Source organism: Lissotriton helveticus, chromosome 1_1 (genome assembly GCF_964261635.1).
Source record: "Lissotriton helveticus chromosome 1_1, aLisHel1.1, whole genome shotgun sequence".
NCBI lineage: Eukaryota > Metazoa > Chordata > Amphibia > Caudata > Salamandridae > Lissotriton > Lissotriton helveticus.
This window is the reverse complement of record NC_136057.1, coordinates 69,817,520-69,841,295: the sequence shown is the minus strand read 5'-3', so window position 1 is coordinate 69,841,295 and position 23,776 is coordinate 69,817,520. Positions and strand designations below refer to the sequence as shown.

The 23,776-nt window shown below is 43.3% G+C and overlaps 1 protein-coding gene across 1 annotated transcript in view; it reads right to left on the bottom strand.

Annotated features, from left to right (window-relative positions):
* LOC144758474 (uncharacterized) overlaps nucleotides 1-14,693 on the bottom strand; it is a 154,023-nt gene extending 139,330 nt beyond the window's left edge. The window contains exon 1 of the mRNA XM_078646429.1: nucleotides 11,434-14,693. Coding sequence (XP_078502555.1) covers nucleotides 11,434-13,356 — 1,923 coding nt within the window. The 5' untranslated portion in view covers nucleotides 13,357-14,693. The remainder of the gene's footprint in view (nucleotides 1-11,433) is intronic.
* Between the last annotated feature and the right edge of the window lie 9,083 nt (nucleotides 14,694-23,776).

Here is a 23,776-nt window from a genome sequence, read left to right as displayed (position 1 = left end):
CCTCCTGGGGTTTCGGGCCCTGGGCCCGGCCTGGTGCGGACGGGCGCAGACGGGCTTTCCTTTGGCGCGCCTTCGGCGCGCTGACGGCGCGCCCGCTGTGCTCGTCCGCTGCGCGTCCGGTAAATGCACATTGATATAGGGAGGAGAGAGGCGTGGCCTCAGGAAGTGGGCGTGGCCCAGGGGTTGAGCGCGCGATTGCGGCGATGTTGTTCCCTACCTGCAACAGCGCTAAGATCCGCTGTGCGAGGGACTTTGTATCAGCTTTCTGGGGTAAAGTGCTCAAGGGTGAGTGAAACGTGGTTTTAAAAACACAGAAAATGCAAATATAATTTTAAACACAAACAGCAAGCAGACTCTCCCAGCTTCCGCCTCAGGAGTAGTTCGGTAATTTTGGCGCGCTAGTGAGTCAGCGCGACTTATGAAGGCTAGGATTGAGTGGGCGTGGCCTCAGGTAGTGGGCGTGGCCCGGGGGTTGAGCGTGCGATTGCGGCGATGTTGTTCCCTACCTGCAACAGCACTAAGATCCGCTGTGCGAGGGACTTTGTATCAGCTTTCTGGGGGAAAGTGCTCAAGGGTGAGTGAAATGTGGTTTTAAAAACACAGAAAATGCAAATGTAATTTTAAACACAAACAGCGAGCAGTCTCTCCCAGCTTTCGCCTCAGGAGTGGTTCGGTAATTTTGGCGCGCTAGTGAGTCAGCGCGACTTATGAAGGCTAGGATTGAGTGGGCGAGGCCTCAGGAAGTGGGCGTGGCCCGGGGGTTGAGCACGCGATTGCGGCGATGTTGTTCCCTACCTACAACAGCGCTAAGATCCGCTGTGCGAAGGACTTTGTATCAGCTTTCTGGGGGAAAGTGCTCAAGGGTGAGTGAAACGTGGTTTTAGAAACACAGAAAATGCAAATATAATTTTAAACACAAACAGCGAGCAGACTCTCCCGGCTTCCGCCTCAGGAGTGGTTCGGTAATTTTGGCGCGCTAGGGAGTCAGCGCGACTTATGAAGGCTAGGATTGAGTGGGCGTGGCCTCAGGAAGTGGGCGTGGCCCGGGGGTTGAGCGCGCGATTGCGGCAATGTTGTTCCCTACCTGCAACAGCGCTAAGATCCGCTATGCGAGTGACTTTGTATCAGCTTTCTGGGGGAAAGGGCTCAAGGGTGAGTGAAACGTGGTTTTAAAAACACAGAAAATGCAAATATAATTTTAAACACAAACAGCGAGCAGACTCTCCCGGCTTCCGCCTCAGGAGTGGTTCGGTAATTTATGCTTCTCTAAAGATACCCAAGCATCGTTAATGGAAAAGCTATTAGATGGCTCTCGTCTTTTAAGCAAGAAAGCAGACTAGGCCCCAGACAGATTCCTTGGATCTGTCTGCCTCCGCCACGCAATTTCATCACAAATCTCGTCCCCTTTTGGCTACAGTAGGGTTTTTCAACACTGCCAGCGCCAGACCCTGCTGCAAACCCAGCAGGTCTGCCAGTTCTTTCATGGCCATGGCACACAAAGGCAAAGTCCAGGACATCATGCCACTGCGTGACCTGCCTCTACAACTGGTGCAGCCTCAAAACCTCTTTGTGTCCTTCCAGACAATGACTCACCCATTTGTAGGCAGTATCCAACATAGTCTCCAGTGAATTAGATTATGCCAGTGGCAGACCCATCTCCCTATTCCCCCCAGACTTAACAGTGGCGACGGATGTATCACTTCTGGGATGGGAAGGCCATATGGGAGACAGATTAGGGAACCCTCATCCCCAGCAGAGACTCAACTCCACATCAAGCTGTTGGAGTTGCTAGCATTTCACTTGGCGGTGGAGGTCTTCCTGCCCACCATCACAGGAGGGCGGGTGCAGCTTCTCACAGACAAGGCAGTCAATGACGATGGTCTCATCAGGAAGTGTCAGACTTGAACTTGTTTGACAGCGAGCCGAGGATTCACTGGCTCCCAGGTACGCTGCCCCGAGATACAGAAGAATCCTTACTGCGTTGTATTGAATATAGTGTGAGAAGCATATGGGAGAGACGGTGATCTACCGTCCTTATGAGTCCACGGTGATTAACTGGAATGGTTGAAACATTGACTAAACAGGGACTATTTCATATAAATTATGTCTTCTAAGAATCGCCTTTGCTTAACTTGTATTGTACATAAGCAATTTACAGCCCTGTTTTTGTGAACAAAATGTGGATCTGACTATTTTATCATCATATCACTTTCATCTTGAGCACTGCGCAGTCATCACTCAACGATTTATATATACACTTGCTGCTGAGAATACAATTATAATTTTTGGAAATGAAAAGGCCTCATCTGAATTCTAATCATGATAAAAATGGTGAATTAATATCTGCCCAGGGCCTGTATATGTGATACAGACCTCTGAGATAATGAACTCATAGACCCCTGTAGTTGTTCACAGTGCGCATGGGAAGTGCTTCTATGCATCTACGCTTGCCAAGTTCAAGTTCAAATACTTTATTTGGTTAATTGACAGTAACCATAAAAGCATACAACATGAAATTTCATTTACAAAGAAGTAATATGCATAATTTACCATGTAAAACAATATTCAACAAAAAGAGACAGTTAAAATTAATCCATGCCAATTGAATTCCGCAATATAAAAACATGTTTTAAAAATTCTGAGACTGTTGCAACCGTTAAAACTGTATCTAATCTCTGTAGTTCTAAAAACGCTGGGCGGCATCGATTTAAATTCATTTCCTTAAGCATAGGGATGATAAGTTTCCTGCGAGGCAATGTATAAAATATACAGAAAAATAATACGTGGATATCAGACTGGGCTGAAGAATCATCACATGGGCACAGAATTAAATCATGAGACCAAGAATTTGTAACAGGGAAAGTCAAGAGTCTAAAAACAATGTTTAATCTAAAACGCGTCAGGATAAACCTCTCATAATTAGTCATATATAAGGTTAAATATGGCTGCAGTTCGTCCCTAGACGATATCAGTTGTTGTAGAGAAACTGTCTTTTTCTTTACTTCCTCTTTTATTCTTTTCTCCTGAAGATCTTCCATACAGTTTTTTCAATGCTTTTCTGGGTATGTTAACCATTGTGAGAGGATCATCGTAGTATTGGTTGCAATCAATTTCAGCTAGGAAAGATTTAACATAATCGAGCCACTGGATCCTACTCACTTTTTCTAATTTTAAGACATCCCATAGAATAGCGCGATTTAGGACACACTCATTAGTAGTCCATACCCTATGCCAGAGGAGGATAGGCTGTATTCTAATTGTGTCTGTGATCTGCGGCCGAGCTCTGCATGCAAATAAAAGTCGAGACACTATCAGGAACAGGTAAAATGTGTCTCAAAAACATATTTTCGGCCAATTGAATTGTTTTTATACTGGCATATCCCCAGAGGCCTGATCCATAAAGAACAACTGATATACAAGTAGCATTATAAATAGTTAAAATTTCCCTAATTGGTTTTTCCCCCCATTTTTTTAATAAATTTTTTTAAAGCCAATATTGTTTTTGAGAACAAGAGTGTTCTCGCTTTTACGGCACTTGTCCATGTGCCAGTCTCATGGAACAGGATACCTAAATAAGGAACGGTAGGGGTAGATTCCAAGGGAGTATCATGTATGTAAATATTTTTCCTTCTTTGCTTACCTCCTGTATCACAGTTCATGGAAAACGTTTTTGTACAATTAATTTTTAGATCCAGGTTTGACATAATTTTATTAAATGATGTTGTGAGGTTCTGTAACGCCAGGGGCGTCCGAGTCATTAAAACCGCGTCGTCTGCGTACAGGAGTGCAGGGACAGATCTCTTACCAACCATGGGCATATCCCTGCACTCCTGCAGCAGACGCTGCTCGAGACCATTTATATAGATCAAAAACAGAAACGGGGCCAGGACGCACCCTTGGCGTACCCCATGGCCTATCCCAAAGGATCTTGTACATTCTCCACCCTTCCCATAACGGACAGATGCTGTGGCCCCTGAGTATAGTTCCCTTAAGAAGCAAATAATAGTTTTTTCCACTCCTAACCTTTCTTATAATGCCCAAAGTTTACTATGGGACATGCAGTCAAATGCCGATGTAAGATCGACAAACGTAAAATATAAGCGTTCCCCCTTAACCCTGGTATATTTTTGGTGCAAAATAAATAAATTTAATCCTTGTTCAACTGTGCCTATTCCCTTCTGAAAACCGTATTGCAGGTCACTTATTATCCCGTTTTCTTCTGCCCAGTTTTGAAGTCTTGCTAAAATAATTCTACCAAGGATCTTTATGGATGAGTCCAAAAGGGAAATGGGTCGGTAGGATGCACAATTTTGCCTATCTCCCGCTTTAAATATTGGCACAATTACCGAGGTGAACCAGGAGGCATTTAGTCCCCTCTCCACTGCGGCATTAAAAAGCTGTGCCAGCATAGGCCCCCAAATCGCGCTATTTTCCTTAAACAAATTCAAATTTAAAAAAATCTTTATTTCGGCCAATTTGGCCATAAAAGAGTACAAGATAAAAAGGAAAGGGGAAGAAAGGGGAACGGAGGGAAGGTAACATTTAAAAATCATTTATATACACATGACAGTATTTACATACAGGCCGAAATACCCACTCATCTATGCCTCATTAAAATTGATTAAAATAGCATCAATTAAAATAGCATCAAATTCAGCACACTTGCTTCTAAGCTTTAAAGCTAGCAATTCATTTCTATTAACTTGCGTCTCTTACACCACATGGCTAGCAAAAATTTCGAGAGTGCAAAAACAATAGGGCTCAGTGTACAGGTTTTAAAAATTCTAAAAGCATCCAAGCAATGTTTAAAACCCAGGTTTCTGCACACTGGTAACAACCAATATTTTCTTGATTTTGTATATGCTGGACAAAAAAGAGGACATGAAGTGCATCTTCTGAGTCACAACTGCAGCCCGGGCAGGACTTGTTATCCGAGGCAGTCCATTTAGATGTAAAGGCCCTTAGGGGTAAAGTGCCATGTCGCCATTAAACAAGTCTGCTGGTATCCCATCTGGGCCTGGGGCTTTTCCGCTCTTAGTTGTTTTGAGACTCGCCATGACTTCTTCCATGGTTACGACCAATTTCGAATCCGGTGCCCTTTTTTCCCTAATTATGGGGAGCAGTAATTGGTGCGTACCATGTGGGTCACTATAGAGTTTGGAAAAATGGTCGACCCAAACATCCTCAGAAATCGCTTTTTCTATGCGAGCTTTAGTGTTATCATAAAGAAAGGAGGCATTTACCGCCTTCCAGAACGCAGATGGGTCTTTAGATAGCGACACTTCACAGAGGGCATCCCAGGCCTCCCGTTTTATAATATTTTCCTGTTTTTCAATGCATTGTTATATTTTTTCCTTAAGCCTCTCACCAATGACAGGTCTCAAGGGTTCCCATGTAGTGTGTTTTAAATGTCGGGGAGGGCCTTAGTGCATGAAGTATCAAACCATCTCCTATTACCTTTTACCGCTTTTTTGGACTCAACCCATAAGCTATCCCTGATAGCAGACGCTATATAGTTAAAATGTTCAATAATACGCTCACTGTCTGTGTGCTCATCCAGACAGATCATAAAACTTTCTAGACATTTAATCACCAGATTCCTTGTAAATCTTTCTTGGGTCACCTTACTCCATTTAAGTGTGTAGCCATTTTGCCTCCCAAGCATCACATCAGGGACTATCTGGCTAGAGGACCCTTCACCATCTAGCTCCTGAAATGGATTTTCAATCTCTATTGTTAGTGGCCGGTGGTCACTCATTGGCAAATCAAGAGTCTTGAATCTTTTAATTTGCCGACCATACCTATTTACGGATATAATGAAGTCAATAACAGACAATGCTCCCCTGCCAATAAATGTCGGGACAAAGGGGGATGAAGTTTGAGCAATTTCATTAGCATATCCCAGATCATAGGTAAACAGTATTTCATTTAAGAGGTCCCCACACAGAGTGTTCAAAATGGGTAAGACTATTGTCTTGTTCAAGCAATCAGACCACCAATGCTTTTGCAAAGAGCACAATTAAAATCTCCCCCCCAAAATAATTATTACTTCTTTCTTATTGGTGTCAATTTCATGTTTTAGGTCATCCCTCAGCGTTTTTATAGTAATAACAATATCGCTATTCGGGATGTTATTATAAAAATGTATAATAATAAAACTAACCGCCTTCTTAACATCTATCCTTACCAGCTGATAGAAGCTGCTTTTTGAGAGTAACTGTACTCTCTCATACTTAAGCTGGTTAGAAAGATGCATGCTCAGTCCACCCTTTGCCCTCCTATATCTTCCCCCCGAAGCCGGTGTAAACAGGGTTTTATATCCATTTATATGAACTGGCTCTGTTAACCAGGTTTCCTGTAAGGCCAAGATATCATATTTATTTACTGCATTTTCCCAGATAGGGTTTTTAATTTTCGATTTGAGTCCTGCCACGTTCCAAAACATAAAGTTACAATGTTCCTTTTTTTCGATGGTACTATTGGGTCTTGTGGAAGACATAGCCCCATCTGTTGTCTCAGCCCTTAACAGATTACCCATTTTAATCCTTTCGGCCTGACATTCGTGCCCTCCAGGGTCTCCCTGGAGGGTTACTTTAACATCTCTATTATTCATTTTACATTCCCCTTTGTTAATACTAAAACTCTCTGGGGACATGGGGACTACACAGTTAGTAGCTGTCTTTCCTTCACACAGTACAATTTCTTCATTATTCGACTTAATTAAATCACTGTCCTGTGGTGTAGGGTACATAAAAATAACAGCATTGTCCCTAGGAAGTCTGTCTACCAGTTCAAGGCCTGAAAGTAAGTCAAACCGATTATATATTGGTATATTATAACTACCTGGTACAAGACCTGTGCTGCCACCGAAATGGTTGTTTTCTAATCGAGGATTTACAGATCGCAGGTATGGTGGTCTGGGGTAGAAATCACCTAATTCCCAGGTTACTATAGAGCTATCTCCTATTTGGGGTTGGCAGCTTCGGAGGTAAGGGATAACATGTTTGTCCCTAAAATTTAGTATGATCAAGTCACCTGCTATATCTTTTGGCATGTGTCCTAGCCATCCCACCCTTCTGGCATTCAAAATGCTCCCATCAATATTAGGTGGGAGAGGTCTGTTTTTACTTAACCAAAAGGCTACTTTATTTTTTAATTCCTGTTGTCCTTCAGTTTTCCCATTTATGAGCTCAGGAACCCCCGAGAGGATACTCACATAAGGTGCCGCCTCCCGACATAAATCAATACGGTTTATTCTTCTGTTTACCCTGCCCGGTTACCACCCGTCCTATCTAGGTTGATACTTTTTTTAATCTGCCCTACCTAAGGTGCAACATTCTTGGTTATTGTAGGTTTTTGGATTGATTTTGAATCCTGGGTATTTAGGGAAGATGTTTCCAGGGCTACCGGTTGATTTGAAGCAATATTCCCTGGCCCAATGCTTTTGGCCACAGTGGTTTCAATTGGCTTCTTAGTTTGCTTGTTTCCTGTCATTTTCTTAATGAGTATGGCGTTTGCCTTTGTGATTTCCTCTATACTCCCCACCTTTTCCCCTATTCTCTTCACCCGTTCTACCAATGGAAGTAATAAAGATTTAACCAAATGTTCAATCTGGGCGAGTAGGTCTGATGGTGGGGTAGATATGGGGACTCGTGGTATTGGACAAACCTTTGGTGATGTAAGGGGGCTGTTTGTTGCCGTTGGGGGACTTGAATACAATTTTTGTTGTTTCGCTAATCTCCCCCTATGTTTGGGACCTTTACGCTTCCTTTTAGCTAAAGGAACCTGAGCATGTGTAGGAGGTTTCATATTGTCTTTAATAGGTGAGCTGAGAGCAGTACTCGGAAGACTTAAGTCTGATATAAATTGTACATTGGGCTCAGCCCCTGTGTTTCCCGTGGTTAACTCACAACTTAGATCCCTGGTTGGCCCATAGTCTCCTTCTAGTGGGGTACATGAAATATTGCTAATCTCATTTCCATCCCCTAATGCAGATGGAGGTTGCGAGGATTCGATTAACACCAGGGAAGATTGTTTATTAGATGTACTTTCTACAGATAGGCGTTGTTCGGCTCTCACTATTTCACGTTCAATAGCAGATGTTGCCTTGTTAAGTAGTGGTCTATTGTCCCCTTGAGCGATCCCCCCTGAGAGATGATAGTTTTAGGGACCCCTTTAGTAGTCATAATACGAGTGATGTTTCTATATATGGCCAAGTAACAGAACAGGACACACAGGAAACCCACCTAGCCGGTGTGTAGTCCAGTAAGCAAGAACCACACAATAAGCTATCGTGTCCATATATAATTAACTTACTCAGTTTTTCTCAATGTCCACAGTCAAATGGGGTGGCCCAGCCAGGCCTCTTTTGGCCTCTGAGGGCCACAGAGGGCCCGCCCTTTGCCCGGGCTTAGCCCGGCTAGTCCCGTGCGCGTCCCGCGAGGCTGGAGGCGTTCCTCAGCTTTCAAGCGCTCCGGGCTCTGCGATGACGTCAGGCGTGCGCCGTGACCGCCGGGGCACCTCGGGATTGTAGTCCCTGCCCTTGCGGCGTTCGTCTGGCCGGTTGCACTGCCGTTCTGTTTTGCAGATGTAAGGGGCACTGGGAAGGCAGTCCAGTCCCCACACAACAGTATTCACCCAAGGAGCATCGTGGAATTCAGCCAGCTAACCAGGTAAGGTTCCCAATGAGCGCTCGGCGCTTCTCAGCTTTCAAGAGGTCCGGGCGCTGCGATGACGTCAGGCGTGCGCCGTGGCCGCCGGGGCACCTGGGGATTGTAGTCCCTGCCCTCGCGGCGTTCGTCTGGCCGGTTGCACTGCCGTTCCGTTTTGCAGATGAAACGGGCACTGGGCAGGCAGTCCGGTCCCCCCACAACAGTATTCACCCAAGGAGCCTTGTGGAATTCAGCCAGCTAACCAGGTAAGGTACCCAATGAGCGCTCGGCGCTCCTCAGCTTTCAAGCGCTCCCGGCGCTGCGATGACGTCAGGCGTGCGCCGTGGCCGCCGGGGCATCTGGGGATTGTAGTCCCTGCCCTCGCGGCGTTCGTCTGGCCGGTTACACTGCCGTTCTGTTTTGCAGATGTAAGGGGCACTGGGAAGGCAGTCCAGTCCCCACACAACAGTATTCACCCAAGGAGCATCTTGGAATTCAGCCAGCTAAGCAGGTAAGGTTCCCAATGAGCGCTCGGCGCTTCTCAGCTTTCAAGCGGTCCGGGCGCTGCGATGACGTCAGGCGTGCGCCGTGGCCGCCGGGGCACCTGGGGATGTAGTCCCTGCCCTCGCGGCGTTCGTCTGGCCGCTTGCACTGCCGTTCCGTTTTGCAGATGAAACGGGCACTGGGAAGGCAGTCCGGTTCCCCCACAACAGTATTCACCCAAGGAGCCTCGTGGAATTCAGCCAGCTAACCAGGTAAGGTTCCCAATGAGCGCTCAGCGCTCCTCAGCTTTCAAGCGCTCCCAGCGCTGCGATGACGTCAGGCGTGCGCCGTGGCCGCCGGGGTACCTGGGGATTGTAGTCTCTGCACTCGTGGCGTTCGTCTGGCCGGTTGCACTGCCGTTCCATTTTGCAGATGAAACGGGCAATGGGAAGTCAGTCCGGTCCCCCCACAACAGTATTCACCCAAGGAGCCTCGTGGAATTCAGCCAGCTAACCAGGTAAGGTTCTACGTTTGTCACTTCTGGAGCAGAAAGACATCGACACTGAGCTGCATGATATCTCCTACTGTGTGCAGCAGGACTACTTTAAGGTTTGAGGATCCAGTCTGGCGTGTGGGGAATATTCACACGGTTAGGAATCTGCAGGTAAAGGAATATCCACCAGAAAGAGCGTTATCGAAGGCAAGTAACTGGTTTGTTATGTTTTCCTGCTGTCGTATATTATCTCATTCTGGGTGGTGAACTCTGCTCGCGGAGTTATCCGTACTCCTCGGAGCTCGCATAGTTCCTAAAAACTCTGCTCCAAGGAGCGTAGCGAGGCTTTTATCTACACTCGCGCTCTTCAACGTCATGTGCCTGAGCAGGGAAAATCCACCTCGTAATGAGATTTTTCCTTGCTTGCGCTCGCCGTAGTCTAGTTGGTGAGCAAAATCAACCTCCTGGGGCGATTTCTCAAAGCAGGTCGTCTGATTTCTCAATGTGAGTGGTCACGGCAGGTCACAACCACTCGCGTTGAGAACACTTCTTTCGCATTGAAGAAGCAGCTGCACCCGTATGCGCTGAACATGGTGCCATTCGCGATTATTTTTACAGGGCGGGACAAACACCAGGAGATCAAAATCACCACAAACGGCATGACCCTTACGCACTCCGCTGCTTGCTGAACTCCGCGTAGACCGTCAGAGTTTTTTTGCCACTGTGCGGCGTTCCTCATTGAGGAACTCCGCATAGGCTTAATCTTATCATGAAAATATAGATATCAGTCATATGTTTAGAAACAAGGTTGAGTAGAAACCTTTTGGGTGGAGTAAAATTTAAGTCATTATTCTTGTGATTTTTTGGCAATTATTTGTTTTTTGCAAGCACTAACACTTCTCTGTGTAAAGTAAAGACCTTGAGAGTTTTGTAACTTTCAGATACTCAAATTGTGGATTCAATTGCAATTAAAAATATTTCCAGGCCTGAAATTTCTTTGGAGGTTGCATGCGGGCAGCCTAAGTTATCCTTCAAGAGTTTCTTGATGAATCCTATTGCAACTACAATATGTGCTCTCTCATGTAAAGTCAGATTGTTAGAAGCTTTTCTGCAACTCAAGATACGCCTTACTTTTCACCTCATGTGGATGCATTTCTCATGTTTAGTGAGATCTCCTTTCTGAGTAAAACGTTTCTGGCTTTCCCCTCCTGTATAAGGCTTTAGTCCAGTGTGAATTCTCTCATGTGAAATGACATTGTATTCAAGACTAAACCTATCTGACATTCAGAACACACAAAAGGCTTTTTTCCCCCGTGTGAGTTCGCTCATGTCAAGTGAGAAGTAATTTGTGACCAAAACTTTGCTTGCATTTCAAGCACTCATAAGGTTTTTCCCCAGAGTGGGATCTCTCATGAAGCATAACACTGTCTTTCAGATTCAAGCTGTTATGGCATAAGGATTTTCTCCAGTGTGGAGTTTCTCATGGTGAGATAGCGTTTTCCTCTGCAGCTTTTCTGGCATTCAGAGCACTCATACGGTCAGTATGGAGTCGCTTATGGTTAGTGAGGCTGTGCCTATCAAATAGGAATTACGGGCATTCAAAATGTTGGTAATGTTTTTTCCCTGTGTGCGTCTGCTCATGTAGAGTGAGATTGAGTTTAAATTTTATGCTTTTCTGGCATTCGGAGAACTGAATTATTTTGATGGTGTGTTTTCTTATGGCGCTTGTAACCATCACTACCTCTGAATCTTTTCTGACATTTAGAACACTGATACATTTTTTTCTCCAGTGTGGATTCTCACATGTTCAGTGAGATGAGATTTATGGCTGAAACATTTTTGGCATTCGGAGCACTGATAAGGTTTTTCCCCAGTGTGGATTCTTATATGCCTAGTGTGACTGCTTTTTACACTGAAACATTTCTGGCATTCAGAGCACTGATAAGGTTTTTCCCCAGTGTGGGTTCTTATATGATAAGTGAGATACTTTTTGTTAATGAAAGATTTCTGGCATTCAGAGCACTGATAAGGTTTTTCCCTAGTGTGGGTTCTTATATGATGAGTGAGATACTTTTTGTCAATGAAAGATTTCTGGCATTCAGAGCACTTATAAGGTTTTTCCCCAGTGTGGCTTCTTATATGAAGATTGAGATTGTTTTTTTGACTGAAACATTTGTGGCATTCAGTGCACTGATAAGGTTTTTCCCCAGTGTGGGTTCTTATATGCAGCGTGAGATAGTTTTTTTTACTGAAACATTTGTCACATTCAGTGCACTGATAAAGTTTAAAACAAGTGTGGGTTATTGCATGTCGAGAAAGACTTTGTTTGTCTCTGAAACATTTCTGGCATTCAGAGCACTGATAAGGTTTTTCCCCAGTGTGGGTTATTGCATGTCGAGAAAGACTTTCTTTGTTACAAAACCTTTCCTGGCATTCACAGCACTGATAAGGTTTTTCCCCAGTGTGGGTTCTTATATGATGAGTGAGACTCTTTTTGTAAATGAAAGATTTCTGGCATTCAGAGCACTGATAAGGTTTTTCCCCAGTGTGGGTTCTTATATGCTGAGTGAGACTTGTTTTATGAATGAAACATATCTGGCATTCAGAGCACTTATAAGGTTTTTCCCCAGAGTGGGTTCTTATATGATGATTGAGACTGTTTTTATGACTAAAACATTTCTGGCATTCAGAGCACTGATAAGGTTTTTCCCCAGTGTGGGTTCTTATATGCTGAGTGAGACTTGTTTTATGAATGAAACATATCTGGCATTCAGAGCACTTATAAGGTTTTTCCCCAGAGTGGATTCTTATATGATGATTGAGACTGTTTTTATGACTGAAACATTTCTGGCATTCAGAGCACTGATAAGGTTTTTCTCCAGTGTGGGTTCTTATATGCTGAGTGAGACAGATTTTTTCACTGAAACATTTGTGGCATTCAGTGCACTGATAAGGTTTTTCCCCAGTGTGGATTATTGCATGTCGAGAAAGACTGTGTTTGTCTCTGAAACATTTTTGGCATTCAGAGCACTGATAAGGTTTTTTCCCAGTGTGGGTTGTTGCATGTCGAGAAAGACTTTCTTTGTTACAAAACCTTTTCTGGCATTCAGAGCACTGATAAGGTTTTTCCCCAGTGTGGATTCTTGTATGTACAGTGAGTTTGCCTTTGCAACTGAAACATTTCTGGCATTCAGAGCACTGAAAAGGTTTATCCCCAGTGTGGGTTCTTCTATGCTGAGTGAGACTGGATTTTTGACTGAAACATTTCTGGCATTCAGAGCACTGGTGAGGTTTATCCCTAGTGTGGGTTCTTCTATGCAGAGTGAGATTGGTTCTGTAAATGAAAGATTTCTGGCATTTAGAGCACTGATAAGGTTTTTCCCAAGTGTGGGTCCTTGTATGTATAGTAAGTCTTCTTTTGTCACTGAAACATTTCTGGCATTCAGCGCACTGATAAGGTTTTTCCACAGAGTGGGTTAATGCATGTCGATAAAGACTCGGTTTGATACTAAACCTTTTCTGGCATTCAGAGCACTGATAAGGTTTTTCTCCAGTGTGGATTCTCATATGCTCAGTGAGATAAGATTTACGCCTGAAACTTTTTTTGCATACTTTGCACGGAGAGTGGTTTCCCCCAGTGTGGATTCTCATATGCTCAGTGAGATAAGATTTACGCTTGAAACTTTTTTGGCATACATTGCACTGAGAGTGGTTTCCCCCAGTATGCATTCTGTCAAATTCTGTGAGGTACGATTTATGGCTGTATCTTTTTTGGCACAAGTAACTTTTTTCCCCAACTTCGGTTATTTTGCCCTGATTGAGGCGGCTTTGAACACTGAATTTGCTCTCAGTCCGTGTTTTTAAAAGGTGTATTCCTAGAGTTAATATCTCTACATTTAGTTTTCTCTTGCTTATATACCACGGTAAGAGTGAACCTGATTTTAGAGTCAGGCTTGTTTAGATAATGTTCAGCATTTATCTCTAAAATAAATTGTGTGTAATCTTCTTAACACTTGAATTGAGAAAAATATGTCTGGAAGCAGCCCTGTAACACCTCTTGAAATTGTTCTAGCAGATAATAGTCTTTTGGTTATAGCCTCTCCGGAAGCAAATTATTTTGTGACTGAAGTTTTTCTCCAATCTATTTGTATAGATTTTTAGCAATGCAGCAATAAGGTGTTGGTCTGATATTTAATGATTGAACTGATAAGTACCTTTTTGCACTGACGTAAAGGCAGTAACTGAGAGAGTTGAGTTAGAATGTGCACAGTACTATTGTGGCTCACCAGTCGCAGAACATCAGTTCCTTTTACCCTTTCTATGTTTGGTGTAAGGTTAAGGTTTGTAGTTCTGAAGACGAGGATTTATTTACATTACCTATAGCGCCACGGTGCTCATGTAATCCATTTTTATATTTAACAGTTTTACATATCACTCATGCACAGCAGATAATGTTGAGGCGATTTACATAGAATTACAGAACACTACACAATAAAAAGGAAACAATTTGAGATGGTCATGAACACAATAAAGTGGTGAATTTTTAAGGTTTTCCCAAGAGTGAGCAGAGTGGGTCTTGCTTTTCTATCCAGAGGTAGATAGTCTCAAACCTGCGTAACAACAAAGGTGATTTTCCAATCTTTCGGCTGTTAACGTGTCAGCTTCAGAGTCTTCTTTCAGTGACTTTTCTTTGATGGTATGCAGAAGATACCTTTTGTTATACCTTTCTTTTATGCAGTGTGTGCTTCCTCTCTAGAATTACATGATGCTTTAGATGAACGTTATTCTGTCATGCTGAGGCAATTTGTCTTTCTGATAATATTTCAGATAAGGATGCTGAAGTGGTCTTTCTACATTATTTCTGATGCTGTGTGCACAGATATGGCTTTGCTCTGGGTTAATGAAATGCAAAATTAGAGACTTCACTTAAAGGTATAGTACTTTCCTCGCCACACCTAGATTTTTGTAAATTGTTTATACAGACAATGCTGGATTTCCTTCAGTTTTTCAAAATAATCCTTCTTATGGCACTGACATTCAGTTTCATAGTGCTAAATCTTGCTTTCTTCGTCCGTAATTTCAATTACCTATAGTATTAAAATTAAATAGTTAATACATGTACATTTCCAAAAATATAATTTACAAGCCAAATCAATGCAGAATTTTTGAAAATGTTGAGCTGTTTTTCAGACAGAGCAGAGTGTAGAATGGTAGCATGAGAGTACTTAGCTGTAGGAGTGAGGATTTGTAGAATTTTCAACATTTTATTAAGCTCAGAAAGGATACATGTACCCTATGGACTTGTGACATAGAATCCCAAAGGCAGAAATTAAAGTCATATGGACTGGCACCAAACAGATATTTAAGAAAGTATACTATTAATTAACTTGTAATGTAGATTTCTGGGACGGGAATTACTCGTCCACGGACAACAGGTGTTTTCCCCTGCCCTAAGTGACCACCTACTTGTATCTGGTATCCTGACTTTTGAGCTCTGGCCTCTGCCGCACGCAAATCTATTGTGTATTGCGAGGACTATGCCTAGACGTATCCCTCAACTATGGTCCAGAGTATGAATCAAGGCCAATTAAATTAAGGCGTACTTTCATGTGTTCATTTTATTCCACCTGATTATCAGTTGTTAGGTTTTTCTGCACCTGGACTTACTGGGTGCTTTTCTGCACAATTTTTTTCCAGACAGAAAAATTAGATTGCAAAGACGCATAAGACTCTGGGTGCAGCAGAAGCAGCCAAGACTTATGCTGTTGTTTTTACTAACTGGGGGAAACACACAATTCTTCCCTCTGTTGGTGTTTTAAGTCGTTGTCGGCCTGTGATTCGGCATTGAGTGCAGAGCGTACCGAGTAGAGCTGAGGGGCCGAGCAGGAGTTGATGAGCAAGCGGAGCGGAGGCTGGGATGACTGCCCGGGTTTGTTTTGTGACCAGTTCCCGCTACCGAAAGTTTCTCCCGCTTCACCCACGTCCTGTTATACGGGCGCTTTAAGTTCTACAGATCTGCTGTGGGGGCAGGAACGGCCACTTCCAGCGCCACGGTGCTAAGGCGCTGCCTGTGCTGCTCGTGCGGCAGCCGCTGCAGGGGTCAAAGGAGCCTTGGCCTGAGGTGCTGCTGGTGCGGTGGCTGCAGCAGGGCACAGAGGAGAACAGAGGAGCACAGAGGGCACAGAGGAGCCTTGGCCTGCCATCTGATTTTATGTATTTACTAAGCATTGAGCAGAGCAGAGCTGAGCGGAGGAGTGGAGGGAAGTGCCCACATCTGCCGTCTGTAGTGGGACTGGCTCCTGAAGGATTGCCAGCATTCTCCCTTGTACTCTTGTCGGCGATGAATAGCAACGAACAAGCAATGAACAGTGAGTGGTGAGTGACAAGTGGCAAGAGGTGTGTGGCGTGTGGTGAGTAGTTAAGGTTGATCGGTCCATAAGTCGCTGAGCCATTGGAGTCTGTAATAAGTCTGTAAAACAAAATCTGAGAAATTATGCAAAGGGGAAAGTGACAGTAGACTTTGCCCCTGTTGAAGCACCCCTCGACCCCTGAATTACTCTGGATGCCTAGACTACTGCACTACCCGCAGCCCGGCTATTAATCAATTGATTAATTAATTAAATAAGTAACCAGCAGTACCGGCGGATTCTGTACCGAGGTGTGCCTTGGGGGTGCCTTTCCCTTGGAGGTGTTTGGAGGTGTTTTTGTCCTATCAAAGCACCCTTTGGTCTTGTCACTGGCCCGTTTGATTCTCTGAAAGAAGCAAGACTTCTTCACCTTAGAGGGTGTATTATGAGGTCAGGAAGGGAGCGGCCACCTTTCCCTCCTATCAAAAGGAAAAGAAAAATACAACAAACAGTAATATTACATAAGTTTAAAATAAAACAGGCAAGTGACATACAGTCCTTTAAATCATCTACGGTCCATACATTTGGGAAACTGGGAAAATCCCCGTCAAAGTTTGATTTTATGAAAGATCCAACTGGTGCTATGCTAACATTGCTAATAATGAGGCTCCACAAAGCCAATTTTGCTAAGATCCAGTGAGGGGGACAGGGAATGGTGACAGCAGATTTCCCAGTTGAGCGCGGCGTCCGCCAAGGGTGCACGATGGCGCCCACACTGTTTACATTATATATCTAAGGGGTTGTTGCTCGTATGTTGTCTTCGAATGTGGATGCTCCCTCGTTAACTGGCACAAAAATTCCTATTTTAATGTTCGCAAACGACACGTTGATTTTATCTAAGACGCCGAGTGGTCTACAGCGTGCTTTGTCTATTTTCGACCAATTCTGTGGGGAACATGGTCTAGAAGTCAACGTGACCAAAACAAAACTTATGATTTTTAACCCTCACCGTAGCTTTAAATCCAAGCTAACTATGAATGGACGTCCATTGGAGGAAGTGGAAGCCTTTACATATTTGGGAATCCGTGTATCTAATGATCTTAGATGGTCCCAGCATATAGACATTGCTTCACTGAGGCATAGGCAATTGGCTGGTGCTCTTGGTCTGGAACATAGAAAATCTTTGACTAGACCAATTAAGCCAGCATTGCAGGTGTATGAAGCTAAGGCTCTCGGCTCTGCACTATATGGTGCTGAGCTGTGGGGATTTGAGAAGGTAGTGGCCCTTCAAACCTCGGAAAACAAGTTTTTCCGGGCCATCACTGGTGTCCCCAAGAGTACCCCGCTTGTGCCTCTCAGGTATGATTTGGGCAGAAAAGCGGTTGGTGACTTGGTTAGGCTTCGCCCGATCTTGTATTGGCCAAGACTCTGGACTACGCCTGAGCTATCACATTATGCTGAGGGCTTCCTAGACGTCATCAAAAGGGACGAGTTTCACAACATCAGATGGCTTAAAACCCTCTGTCTAAACTTGAGCGAACTTGGTCTCCAGGCGCTGTGGAAAAATCCAGCGGGTACCCCCTTCCCAACAATAAAAGCCATAAAAGAAATCTTCTGGGAGAAGGTTGCTGTCCGAACCTGGAGTAGGTCTAGTGCAGTGTCAATGGCTGGAGGATTTTTAGAAGCTAAGTTATATCCGTGCCTTGAACCGTACTGGGACGATATTACAAGGCCAGGCGACAGGAAGCTCCTCTTCCAACTAAGAGCAGGTGCGCTCCCACTTAGATCACTGATGGGAAGGTGGGGTGGTGGAGTACATGTTAGCTGTCCTGTTTGTGGTGCTTCCAAAGAAACAGTTGGCCATTTTTTATTCTCTTGTATGGCGTATTCTGATCCAAGACGCATCTGGTTAGCAAAAGCATGCAAAAATCTGGGTACCTCAAGTAGTACTGTTGCCTTACGAATCATTCGCACAAGCACTTTAATGCCTTTAGTGATAGCTATAGCCAAGTATCTTGGATGGGCGTGGTCTATCAGACAGAGAATATTGGCTACTTGACTGTGTTTTTTCTAATTAGTCGGTCTGCATTTTTATATTGTCATTTTATCTAACACTTTTTATCTTTGTAAACTTTTGTATCTGTACTTATTTTAACACACTTTTTTGCACAGAATTTTGCATTGTAAATGCATTGTAAATGCATTTAAAGTGTATTAGATTATCAAGTGTTAAATCTTAAATGAAAGTCTTACTTTTTAACTGTAATGATGTAATTGATTGTCAATTTTTGTCTTGTGTACTTGCTTTAATGAGTACATCGAATAAAGCATTATTTTATTTGATTTGAGAAGAAGATAACAAGGCAAAATAATCTAATAGTAAGGGCACAATCTCAGCCAACATCTACGTATGCAGAGTGTACTTGTGTCCCACTAATTAACAAACTAGCTACCATTCTGGATATTTAAAAAACAATAATGGACGATGTAAAAGTGAATTTTCCTAATGTGGGAATTCAAACCATCAAGACCGACTGGCCCTCTAAAGGTACAATAAAATGTAAAGACAATACTGTTTTTGTTAAAGAAAAAATAGATGATAAAACAAAAGATCAAGAAGTGATAAATCTATGCTCGACACAATCAACATTGACAGACGCAGCTCCGGACGTTCATCTATCAAAAAGACAGAGGAAAAAACAACGGAAAGCAAGAAATAAAGCTTCTAAAAGTATAAAAAATACAAATGCATCAGATAGTGAGATTGAACACTGGAAATAACCATGACCAAATATCATATTGTGAAGGTGAGGGTTAACAAATGTCTCCAACAAAACCCTTTTACCCTCTATTTAATAAGGATCTACAAGCAGTTATGAAAAATAAATGCCTAAACAATCAAGCTGATAGTATAAAAATGATAGAGAATGGGAAAATGCAGTCCTTTGAAATGCTGCAAGTGGAGGAAAGTAATAAACAGGTGGAAAGTAAGCCATCACAATTGGAAACAAATAGAGCAAAGAGGGAGAGTATCAGAGGGGATGAAACGAATAGAGATTTGTTAAGTGGTGCAGGTAATTTTTATGCCGGAATATAAATCTAGGGGTAATAATGAAACAACTTGCAAACATCCGGACCCAACATAAGATGGCAGGAGTATGTAAAGCATGCGCATCCACAGCATACATGCCTCGAACAGAGGATTAATGGCCCCAAATCCCTGCTGTGGTTTCTTGTCATGTTGTGGCTGAGTGTGCCATGTGATGTGGCAGGCTATAGTGTTTGGTGTGATTTGGTTATTTTTGACACGGTGGAGTGCTGAACGGTTAGGCAAATTTTTATTTTCTTTGTTTTTGGGATCGTGTGATATAGTGCGGTACCTATCGTATGATGTAAGTAAATAAATTACATCGCTAATATACCATAAGGATGTGGGGTGAGTGTTATTAGGGCCGGAGCCTTGCTCATTATATGCAGAATAACTGGTGTGGGCGGTCTCTACTGACTAGAGCAGGTTAGCAGCTGCACAGGCCTTGAGTATTGATCATATTGAGGTAATATATTTGACAGGCACTGGTGACTGGAGCTGGCTAGCAACAACGCTAGCCTCCGGTATTCATTACAGGCAGGGTAACAGTACATGTCAATATTGACTGGAACTGGTTGGCAGTAGAGTTGACCTCTGGCTTTGAATATTTGCAGGATTTAAGGTACAAGGGTCACTACTGACTGGAGTTACTTAGCAGGATAATAGGTCTCAGGGGGCCAATACTGACTGAAGCTGGTTAGTATGATCACTAGTTCCAAGGTGCTACTAATGACTCAAGTTGGCTAGAATTATAACACTTCCCAGGGGCCAGTACTAACAGGAGCTGGCTAGTAGGCTTACATACAGGCCCAAGGGGCCACTACTGACTGGAGCTGGCTAAAAGAAGAACAGGCCGAAGGGTGGTGGGGTGCGAGTGGCACCAGTGACCGGAGTTGGCTAGAAGCATTGACAACATTTGGTATTGATTAAATGCAGGATTCCAGGTCACAGGAGGCACTGCTGAATACAGCTGGGTAGCAGCAGTGGTGGCCTCTAGGAAGAAGGAGTTGAGAAAGCATAACTGGATATACTGGTTTATTTAATACTGATAATTGTTTACACATCATACACATCAATGCCACAACGTGCATTGATAATTACATTACCAAATTACAATATTCTTATATTAATTTGATGTGTCTGTTCGCCTTAATATGCCTGCAAAGTTATATGATTCTATTAGGGCCCAGAACTATTTTATTTATTGATGTCCAGGTGCACACTTTCCTGCATCTTGTAGTAAATTGAACATTGACAAACAGAAGTGTTATTTCCAGAAACAGTGAATTCTGCAGCTTGTCTGTGTATCTTTTATCTGCACCTCACGGACTCCTCACATTCCTCTCAAGAGAAGATCCTGCCTCCTACTCATTACTGTTGTTTCAGTAACTGTTTCTATCACGTGTTCATGTTTCATTGACTTGTATTAGGAGAAAAGTGTATACAAATGTATTGTGTAGCATTAGCATTATATACTCCAACTTGCTATAGGGTGGATGCTCTCGTCCATTGCAAAGACAATTGTCACTTGTTAGTTTACTTGGCCTTTTGCTATTTTTGCATTAAATTTATGATAGATTTGTTGGCCTCCCGGTATGTTGTGTTTTATTTTACATAGCACAAGAGATGCTGAGGAAAATGACAGTCCAGTATACACATTCTTCATATAAATCAACTCACAGTATACTGTTCTGGAGGTTCAGTCCCACAGACATTATCTCTAACTGAACGCTGGCACCCTAGGAAGCATGTGCTTTTCAAACCAGGTGCCGTCTGATGCGAAGTCTTCGCTATTGGATAAGTCAATATGTCCTGAATTTTAGGAGGGTTAGCGTATCTAGTGCATTCTGTTAGACAGCGCCCACCTGTGATAGTAAGATGGTAATAGGCACCTTATCACCTATGCACGGTGCAGGGCTTTGAGTTACAGAGCTCCTCACGCTGTGGAGAAGATTGGGTCACATTTAACCATTTCCCCATATTTGGTCCTGATGAAATGCCAACAGATTGCTCCATGACTACACAAGTCATGAAAAACGTTGACCTGAAGTATAGACCCCAGCTTACCAGCAGGTCCATAGGTGATCGACACTTTCACACAGTGATAGGGGCCATTAGTTCCTCAATTTCTCTGCCACTGTTTTTAATCTCACCATGGACCAGGAAGATCACATTAACTATATTGTGGCAACTGGTCGATAGTTGATCTTATATTCAGACTTCACCAATCTCACATCTTATGACACAACATCCTCTGTCCTACTATGATCATCCGGCAAACTTAATAAAAGATCTGCAAGAAAGTGCCCTCTGGTGGTGCCCGCCAGGCATTGTAGCGCTGGCCTGGTGAGGATTATAGCCCAATGATGAAGCATGTCACCTTCAGGTGAGTGAACGCAACTTGTCTTAAAAGCACATGCTTCCTAGGGTGTCTGCGTTCAGTTACAGATAATGTCGCTGGAACTGAACCTCCGAAAACAGTATACAGTGATTTGACTGTTTTATGTTGATGCTACAAGCTCCTTACCTGTGCGAGTTATCGGGAACGATGCAGGGGCAGACCCAAACCAGCCACATGTGGAGATCAATGAAAAATACTGAAGATTTAACAGAGCTTCCAAGCTGGTGACCATTACTTAATTGACCTTCAAAATAAAAGACACGTTTTTAGAATTCTGGTGACTCATGACCATAAAAAACAAAGGTTATAAATTCAATGTTGTTTCAAATACTTAAAAAATGGAACTGAAGGTGCAGAATCGGATGTTGCCCCAGGTCATGCGTGACACCTTCCACCACTATTGCTTATGGGACTTGTAGTTTTGTTTTTCTCATTAAAGGATGGGCTCTAAAGTCCCAGTGTTCTAAGTGATGTTGGTCAAAATCAGAGGCCTGACGGAGGATGAAGCATGACATGGCTCTGCTTAGCAGTGAGATGACTGACAGTTCCCCAGCCCTTCCATTCTTTGACCTACAGAGGCTCGTTGGCCATTCATATTTTTTTGCAACGACAAAGAAACTTTTATTGCAGCTTCTGTCAACTGAAGAGATAAAACCCTTGGGCATGTTTAATTAACTACTGACAAACATGAACAATCAAGAACATGAGTTTCTGGAAAACTATCAAGCACCCAATCAGAATCAGCCACCCTTCACACCCAGGAATTCTTGAGGCTTCGGAGAGGGTGAATTGCACGTGGTATAAGAGGAATACTACATCGACTCAAAGCTCACTTCTCAGGGATGTACTGAGATGCCAGCTTCATGGCACACTTAGCCAGCTCTTCACCTCCTCCTCCCCAAACTGTTGACCAGCTATCAGGGCAAATGAGCCTGCAGCAAAGCCTCGCTGGCTTGGTTCCACACCGGACCAGGCAAGGTGGTCAACTCCATACTCCTCCAGGACAGCATGCTCTCTGGTCGAGCCAGTCCTAACCCCACATGAATGTTCCCCTCACAACTATTTTAATGGTCCTAAGTTATGTTGCAGCTAAATGATTGAGTCAAAAATTGAAAGGTTTTACTATGAAGTGCTGAAAGAGAAATCATGAAGTTTTTCAATATTTTGGAGTCTGCCACAGTACACAGGACCATTATTTCTCTACAGCAGCAAATCATATATGTGCCCTGTATAAAGCACGTTTGAATGAAACATGGAATGCATTGCAGCCAACAATCTATGCAACATCATAGCAGAGTGCAAGATAACTTGTGTTATTATTCCAGCAGAACGAAATGCCATTCCTAATGTGTACGTCATTTTAAAGACAAACCCAGAAAAATGTATGGTCAGTGTTGTTCCTCTGCCAGTTAAAAGACAATCTCCATTAATGTGTCAGGAAATAAAATACTATGAGAAATCCTACTCTATGGCAGGGTGCTGCCTGCCACTATATTGCAGGTTACTTCCAACATAATCTGATTTATACATACATACTCCAGGGTGCTGCCAGCTATCGGGTCTGCACACAGCAGTCTGGAGCCACTCAGGAAGGAGGTAAGCTCTTCATTTCATCTTAAGCCCTTAGGTTACATTCACAGCCTGATAGGTCCGGAGAACTTTATCCACGCTCTAACTGCGCCGAGCAGATAGACGTAGCACATCATAGGCTGTGTTGTGTGCTGGGTGATGCCTGGCATCTTATTATCATTGGCGGGAGGATGAAGCTCTGATAGGAGCTGCTACAAGAAGAGCAGAGAAACAGGACCACAGATCGCCACAGAGCGACAACAGCCCTGAAGCTGAAGAAAGAACTCTGGAACAGCAAAACTCCTCCACCCTGGAGATTCTCCAGGATAAGCAAATGATGGTAATGAAATGCAAACTGCAGCATTAAGGTCACACACTACAACATCTTTCCCTTTAAACAGAATATAACAGCCTACAATAAAAAACTAACCAAAAAGCAACAAAATACGAAAATGCATTTCCAAATGCTGCAAAAGAGAAACAGTTAAAACAAATTAATAATATTAAACTTTGTTGGTACCTTAGTAATGTGCTTACTTCTTGGCTTCACTCCATCTGCAGCAATAACGCTCTGAAAGGAGAAATTACTGCTGTGAGTCTCAGAGTCTTCAGTATTACTAGTCTCAGTCACGAAGACTGCGGTTTCGGAAGATAACTTTCTCTTATTTGGCTTTATAGTTCCACCAGTCACGCCATCGCTTTTAGCAGACACGCTACTGTCAGCAGCATCATAACTTCAGGCAG